Source organism: Miscanthus floridulus, unplaced genomic scaffold (genome assembly GCF_019320115.1).
Source record: "Miscanthus floridulus cultivar M001 unplaced genomic scaffold, ASM1932011v1 os_1691_1_2, whole genome shotgun sequence".
NCBI lineage: Eukaryota > Viridiplantae > Streptophyta > Magnoliopsida > Poales > Poaceae > Miscanthus > Miscanthus floridulus.
In genome coordinates, this window is record NW_027097855.1 from 29,615 (window position 1) to 38,076 (window position 8,462).

At 48.9% G+C, this 8,462-nt stretch overlaps 1 protein-coding gene across 2 annotated transcripts; it reads left to right on the forward strand.

Moving 5' to 3' along the window:
• Positions 1-3,028: 3,028 nt before the first annotated feature.
• LOC136534219 (protein TIFY 10c-like) lies at positions 3,029-5,177 on the forward strand. 2 transcript variants are annotated; one of them, XM_066526682.1, is made up of 5 exons: positions 3,029-3,361; positions 3,482-3,641; positions 3,829-4,022; positions 4,350-4,407; positions 4,541-5,177. In XM_066526682.1, the coding sequence occupies exons 1-5, from the start codon at positions 3,220-3,222 to the stop codon at positions 4,659-4,661; spliced, it is 675 nt and encodes a 224-aa protein (XP_066382779.1). In that variant the 5' UTR covers positions 3,029-3,219; the 3' UTR covers positions 4,662-5,177. The 2 variants fall into 2 exon arrangements, with proteins under 2 accessions (XP_066382779.1, XP_066382780.1); XM_066526683.1 differs by having other exon boundaries at positions 3,503-3,641.
• Positions 5,178-8,462: the final 3,285 nt, after the last annotated feature.

Sequence of the window (8,462 nt, forward strand, 5' to 3'; positions counted from 1 at the left end):
TCAAATTTGTGATTTTTAAATTTTGACACCTAGAAACTAGTTTTTGGAACCCTAGATTGTCTCAAATTAAAAAGTTTTGAATACCAAGTTTGTTCAGATCATCAAGATATACAATCCTTATATAGGTCATTTTTTCATTTGAGAAAGTTTGAACAAAATGTAGTTCAATTTTTATAAGTGTGTGACATAGTTTTAGAAAGTCTATATGAGATTAAAGAATTTGTGACTAGTGTTTGATAAAACTTTCTCAAATGGGAAAATGAGCTATGTAAAAATTGTAGATCTTGCTGAGATGATCAAACTTGGTATTCAGAGTTTTTTCATCTGAGGTCATTTAGTGTCTCATTTGAGCAAGTTTGACCAAGTCAAATTTGGTCAAATGAAAAAATAACACTTTGACTCTAGTATTATGAACTCTAAATGACTTCAAATTGAAAAGTTTTGAATACCAAGTTTGTTCAACTCATCAAGATCTACAATTGTTGTTTTGGTCAACTTTCCAGTTGAGATAGTTTGGATGGTTCAAATTTATGATTTTTAAATTTCAACGCCTACAAACTAGTTTTCGGAACCCTAGATTGTCTCAAATTGAAAAGTTTTGAATACCAAGTTTGTTCATCTCATCAAGATCTACAATCCTTATATAGGCCATTTTTTCATTTGAGAAAGTTTGAACAAAATGTAGTTCAAATTTTATAAGTGTGTGACATAGTTTTAGAAAGTCTATGAGATTTAAGAATTTGTGACTAGTGTTTGATAAAACTTTCTCAAATGGGAAAATAAACTATGTAACAATTGTAGATCTTGCTGAGATGATCAAACTTGGTATTCAGAGTTTTTTCATCTGAGGTCATTTAGTGTCTCATTTGAGCAAGTTTGACCAAGTCAAATTTGGTCAAATGAAAAAACAACACTTTGACTCTAGTATTATGAACTCTAAATGACTTCAAATTAAAAAGTTTTGAATACCAAGTTTGTTCAACTCATCAAGATCTACAATTGTTGTTTTGGTCAACTTTCCATTTGAGATAGTTTGGACGGTTCAAATTTATGATTTTTAAATTTCTCCATCTCGTTTGAATAATATCCGGATAATATCCGTTTGGAATATCTGGATATATCCGATACTTAATCGGATTATCCGATATCCGCCGGATATCGATGATATTACATCCGTATTTGATATCCGCCTAAGATATCCGTTTTATTATCTGTATCCGAAAAAAATACGGATATTCGAGTAACTATCCAGATAAGTGTTCATATTTGTTCGGTCGAACGGACGGTCGAATAAATATCCGTACCGTTTTCATCCATATGCCTATTGGATTCTGTGAGGACTGACGAGGATGCACTAGCGCTTCCTTGGATTCGGAACACGAACACAGATCGTTCTTGCTGCTCAAATCTACTCCGTATTTTGAGGTACGCAGTTTTATCTGGCCAGATCCACGTGCCTAGCTGCTTTATGCTCAGGCTCGTGAATTGCCTTGCATCTCCGGGCCCGATCGCTGGGCTGAAGTTGGCCCAGATCCACGTGCTTAGCTGCTTTATGTTCAGGCTCGTGAATTGCCTTGCATCTCCGGCGCCGGTCGCTGGGCTGAAGTTGGCTGCAAAATAGTGTTACGGTTTCGGTTGAAAAAAGAAGTTGAATAAGTTGACTTTTGTGACCGGCCAAAGGACACCTCCATCTTCACTGCCTTGGGCTCTTGGCTACAAGGCTTACGAGTTACGACAACGGAATTGACGACATGAATGGTGCTTCACTTTGGGTACGTTTGGTTCGAAGACGAAGTTGGATGAGATATGAGTATTTATGGATACTGGGATAAGGATATATATTATGCATGCTTGTTGGATGGATGTGATGAGCTATTTTTCTGTTTGGCTCAATGGATAAAAGTGAATGGGATAAGAATAGTTCACTAATTATATCTATTATTTTAAAATAATAATAACTAATTAGACACTGATAAATATGCACTAATACTAATTTTATCATGATAATCACTAATTTTAAATAAAATATGTCAATTAGCACCACTAATATCCTAATTAACACACATAACATGCGCTAATCAACGTATTAGCACTTTATCAAAACTAATCCTACCATCATAATTACTAAGTACTAATATAACATACTAATAATTTTTAATTTATTTACTAAGGACAGAGAATAGAAGACATGGATAACCGGCCGGCCGTACCGTACTGTGTCACCCTCAGTCGCCATCCAGCGGGGCGATCGGCCGTAGCCCGGCGAGCGATCAGCCATCGCCGTCGACAGGAGAGCGGTCGCGGGTCATGTGGTATGACCTCCGACAAATGAGATGCCACATCGTCGGAGGCGAGACACATGATGAGCGAACGACGTCGCCCGTTGCCGACAGCGTGCGTGGCACTCCTGAACCCACCGGTGCGCAAGGACGCTCCATGGTTTCGGATCTCACGCTCACACACCACAGGTGATAAGCGTGGCCAACAGTACCGGAGATTGAGACCTGGATCGTCGACCAACCGATGGTACGGGGCAGCATGCACGACACGACTCAATGTGGCTCTCGCTGTGCTGTGCCCCGTGCCCCGTGCCCCCGAACCACACCCGTCGCTGCCACGGCGTCCTCTCCTCGTCCCACGGGGCCGGCCGCCGGGGACAGGCGGACAGCGGCGCCGGAAGATCCCACACACACACGCTCGCCCCGGTCAAATCCCCCGCGCGCCCCCGCCCAGATCGTCACATGTCGCTAGCACGCCTTTCCGCCCGATCGGGGCGGTCCCTCTCGCCTGCCCTGCCCCCTGCCCTGCCCCTCCTCCTCCGTCGGATCACGTCGCCACCGCCACCGAGGCCCCTCCGACCCGTCGCTCTCCCGCATTCCCATTCCCCGAGGACCACCAGTCACGTGTTTCATGCGACGCGAGTCGCCTCCCCGACCGGCTGGCCCGCCCGTGCCCTGCCCCCACGGCTCGCCGTCCCACCGCTTGCCGTTTCCTTGGCACGCGCTATTAAAGGGGCAGAGGCCATTTGCGAGGGGGGGAAGAGTACACGAGAGCTTGTCGGAGGCTCTCTGTCCTGACACGCAGAGGAGGAGGAAGCTGCGACTTGGAGTTGGGAGGCGGCGTCTTTGGTTATTGCCCGTCCCTGCTAGCTGGTGAGCTGGCCAGCTGGGGGTGAAGTGGACGGGACGGGAAGGAGGAGAGGAGAAGGGCGCCGCGGCCATGGCTGGACGTGCGCCGGCGACGGCGAGGGACAAGACCAGCTTCGCCGCCACGTGCAGCCTGCTGAGCCAGTATCTCAAGGAGAAGAAGGGCGCCCTGCAGGGCCTTGGCGGCCTCGCCATGGCGCCGGCGCCGGCAGCTGGTAAGGCAGCAACAGTTCTCAGTCGTCGTGTTTTCTTTCATGCATGCATGATTAAGCTTCCCTTGAACACCAATCGAAGCTAGACTTCCCGTCAATGAACAATACCGTTTTGCTTATCAGACTCGCCCATCGTCGTCGCAGGAGCAGGAGCTTTACGGCCGCCGACCACCATGAACTTGCTGTCAGCGCTCGACGCGCCGGCCGAGGAGCCCAGCGACGCGGCAAAGGCCACCATCGGGGAGCCAAAAGACCATGACAAACGCACCGCCGGAAATCCAAGGTAAATAAACGAAATCCGCAACTGTCCCTGCACTGCTCCTGGTAAATTGGTGACGAAGAAAAAGCAAGTTCGTGCCTTGTGAACCGAAAGAATAACACACCCGGCTCAAAAGAAAGAAATAAAGAAAGAAAGAACAAGTGTCATCTGTATTTTGTCAAATGTAACAGAGACATTTTGATTCCTGTAGGGAGGCAGCTGGAGACGAGGCGCAACAGCTGACCATCTTCTACGGTGGAAAAGTGGTTGTCTTCGACAAGTTCCCCGCCACCAAGGTCAAGGACTTGCTGCAAATCGTGAACCCTGGCGGCGACGGCGTGGACAAGGCCGGTGCCACTGTCCCAACGCAGAACCTGCCTACGCCTTCACACAGCAGCCTCTCTGGTAAGCCTCCCTCCTCTTTGCAGTTCTTGTTCTACGACGACAACGGGGATTATTTACATTTTTACCATCATTATGATGTGAGTGGTATAAAAAGCACCATGTCAGTGACTTATGTGTCAGTGACACAGTGTAAGATATCAAACTTTTGTACCATGTCAATGACTTGTGTGAGTGGTATAAAATGCCCCCGACAACGGCACGACCCTACTTGGCAGCCCATACCCATTCAAACTTTTGTTGCACAAACTAAAGTTGAAAAAAAGATGATGGTGGTTGCACACAACTTTATCTGAGACACAAGTGTGTTTGATTTTTGTTCTGTAACAGATCTGCCGATTGCGAGGAGCAATTCACTCCACAGGTTCCTTGAGAAGAGAAAGGACAGGTAACTGAGTTGCTTTTTTTCTTTCGAATTTTCAGCGATGGGAAACAGTTGCATTCAGGATCACCTGTGGAATCAAGTTCAGTTAAGCAGAGTTGTGACATGTTTTTGTGCCTTTTTTTCATTCAAATTCCAGGATAACTGCAAAGGCGCCATACCAAGTCAACAGCTCTGTTGGCGTAGAGGCGCCCAAGCAAGCGGCCGGAGTGGAGAAGAAACCTTGGCTGGGTCTGGGCACAGTCAAGCAGGAGATCTGATCTTACCCAAAAGGAAGATGCCAAATCAACAGAGATTGTTCACGGATGGTGCAGTGCACGTCGTCGCTTCAGGTCAAGGGAAAGAATAATTTACCGTCGGTTACTCAGTTTACTGCTGTACTACTACTAGTAGTGACGAGGTTAGGAATTGTTTTGGTGCTCATCCTAATTGGCCACAACAAGCATATACGTAAGGTCGGTCAGCCGTTCGTTCGCGAGATTGTTTGCTGCTGCAGATGATGAACATGCTCGCAGCAGTTTCGCTGGTCCGTGACCGGCGCCATATGTTGCAACGAATGGCTGCTGCTGCCTTGCTCGATGTGTAGTGTCGTGCACGTTCCGGTACATTTTATTGTCCTCTCCCTGTCCTGTATGTTTTACGCTGGATCCTCCCTCTTATAGAGGGTTTGTATGTTCAGTGGAAGATGTTTGGTCTATTTTATTTTATTTTATGAACATGTATGCGTGTAATGTATTGTGGTATGCTGTATAAATACACGCTTTATTTTATCTTCAGCTCGAGAGCTGCAGCGCCTGAAGCTTTCATAGTACTACTACTACACAGTAGCTCACCGATCACTATTACTCTCCTAAATTCTTTGTATGAATAGCAGAAAATAATAATACGACGGCATGCAGCTGCTCTCCTCCCACTGAAAAAAATATAACAAAAAAGGTCGTTCCAAAAAATGAGGCAAGTTCCAGCCGAACAGACCGATCCATAGTGGTCGTAAGTAGTCTAAATACTGAGGTGGATAAAAAAGAGGAGAGAAAGAAAGTGAACTGTAGGTCTACATTAGGCTCAAGCACAAAATCTAAGAAGCTCGGAGAAGAAAGTTGAACCAGAGATTAATGAGGGTATGTTCTACTCTCTTTGTTCGAAATTATAAATCATTTTAACTTTTTAGAATCAAAACATCTCTAGTTTAACTAAATTTATATAATAAAATAATAACATTTACGATACCAAATAAGTTCCATTCGGTTCTTCGTTAATTATATTTTCAAATACCTACTTGATATCATAAATCTTCATAATTTTCTCTATATTTTAGATGTTTTAACTATCAAAAAAAGTTAGAACGATTTATTTAGGACAGAGGGAATAGTAAGCAACTACTCCCTCCATCCTAAATTATAAGTCATTTCAAGAATCTTGGAGAATCAAAACGTCTCTAGTTTAACCAAATTTATATGATAAGATAATATCATATATGATGCAAACTAAGTATCATTAGATTTTTCATTATTAATTATGTTTTTATAGTATAACTACTTGATATCACAAATCTTTATAGTTTTTTCTATAATTTTGATCAAACTTGAAATGCTTTAACTCTCCAAGATTTTTGGAATGACTTATAATTTGGAATGGATGGAATACTATATAAGTAGGCTAAAGGTAGGATGTAATCCGTATATGACTAGCAAATGTTGTATTTTCTTTTTTAATAATGGGTGACTTTCATTTTTTTGAAATAATGGCAGGAGCTCTGCCTTTCAATTAAGACGAATGAAGTTTATATACAAGCAAAGATAACTAAGCATGGCGCCAAACACCACGAAAGGTTAGCCCACCCACGTAACGCAATAGAGTACACACTACCATGAGTCATCGTTGCCGAACATAGGTGCAAAGCAGCCAGCAGCTCCGACTTCCCATGGCAAAACACCGACGACCCACCCTAAGATGTCAGACCAACGGGCCCGAAGCAGGAGGCTGCAATAGGTCATCGTTGCCGAGCTCAACGGTTACGCGAAGAGCAGCTCCGACTTCCTGCCTTGATCCCACGCCCTGTCCGCGGCGATTGCCGAGCCTCTAAAGCTGAAACCCAGCCGTCGGAGAAGGAGGGTTCGACCCGCGTCATCGTTGCCGAGCTACATCCCCTGATACAGCAGCTTCGACTTCACGATGCAGAACTCACCGTCTCGCGTCAACCGGGCGCCGAGAGGCAGAGGACATCCGTCGAAGGAGACATCACGACCGAGACGAATTTCCACAGCGACGCCTTCGGGAAGGGTACGACGCCGATGGCGCCGCCGTCGCTTGTCCAGGAATGGACCGGGTTTCCACCCGTGGAAGACATGGCTGGGGGCACAAGAACACGACGCCCCCGACAGGGAAAACGGCGCCCACAGGCGTCGCCATCGCCAAGGCTTTCGCCCGAGGTGCCCCTAGCACAAACGTCGAGCCAAGATGCCGGACCATAGCCTGTCGCACCGTCGTCGTCACTGCCATCCCGCAGAAGCCCCTCCAGAGGGGCATCGACGCGCCGGCTGCTCACAGCAGCTGCACAGCTGCGTCGGCCGCCACCCCCTCCGACCGGGCAACATGCAGAGCCGGACTTACCCTGCCACGCGCGTCACCCTGCCGCACGCCGAAGCCGTCGCCAGTTGTCGTCGCCGGCTCAAGCACCCGTCGTCGACGCTGCCGACCTCCGCCAGCCTCCGACAGGCGCATGCCCCACCTCGGGCGCTGCCCCCTGCCCTGGGGGCACCGGATCTGGCCGTCAGGGCGCCAGACCCAGTGACCCCTGCAGGCGCCGCCGCCTCCACGCCAAGGTCGAGGAGGAAAGGGGGAAGCGGAGGAGGAAGAAGGAGCCCCCGCCACCGCTCGTCACATGCACGGGCACTGGCCAGCGCCGCCGCAGCCGCAGCAGACGGCCCCGCGCGAGGGCACGCCCCGCCGCCCCGCTACAGCGCACGCCGCCCCCAAGCGCGAGGAAGGGAAGAGACCCGGCCTTGGGCGACGCAGCCGCCACCGCGTGCGCCCCTGGGCATAGCGCCCCGCACCACGGGCGTTGTACCCGCGGATCCACGGCGACTTGGACAGGAGCTGCCGCCACCGCCGCCCAGCGCCCGCCCAGGCGTGGCCCGCCAAAGATCCGCGCGAATCCGGACATTGGACCGCCGAAGCGAGGCTGAAGATGCCGGCGCCACCACCTGCCCCAGCGACCACGTCGTGCCCCAGGACGCCGCACGCGAGCTCTTCCCCGACCGTCGCAGCTTCCACCGCGAAGAAGAGCCTCGCTGCCGCCCTCTCGGCAAGCTGCACAGCCATGCCGGCGGCCTGCTCCGGCGGCGGCGCGGCTGGAGAGAGGGAGGGAAGGAAGAGAGACGGCTAGGGTTTGGGTCGCCTGCGTGGGGCGACGCGGGGGCCTTTTTGGATGCTACTCATCAGCAACAATTACAGCGACATGACCCGGTACCGACCTCAAAGTTTGCTCAGACCCTTCTATACAAGCACACCCACCAGTTGCTGACTCATGAGCAACCTTGTTACAAAATCTGAAGACAGCTACACAAATAAAAGAACTGAAATTGTCAAACACCAGACTCTGAAGCTCCTCGAGCAGGCTACCGACCGGTGAATCAGCATAGCCTTCTGCGTTCATTGCTTGTTTCGCCATCACAGCATGTCTCCAAAATGACATTGGCAGTCCCCAGATTGATCGCCGCTTGCACCCCATGGATGCATCCGATCGTTATTAGTCATGCTCTTAAGGGTGTTTGGATCGAACCCTCCAAGACACCTCACGGCCAGGTACCAATTTATCGAAATCGGACGTCTGGGGGGACGCACGGCGCGCCTAGACAAGTTTGCCTGGGGTTGAACCAAACAGCCCTTGTTCAAAGGACGAGTTTTTGGCGGAGAAAACGGTGTGATCTCGGTTCTCGTGACGAGGTTTTCGCGGAAAGAAAACAGGAGCTAGCCCTGTCCTGTTCATCAGGGAGTAAAAAACGAGCCTAGTAGGAAAAGTAGGAAGAGAACGCACGCCAACCCGGCAAGACGCGGTCCCC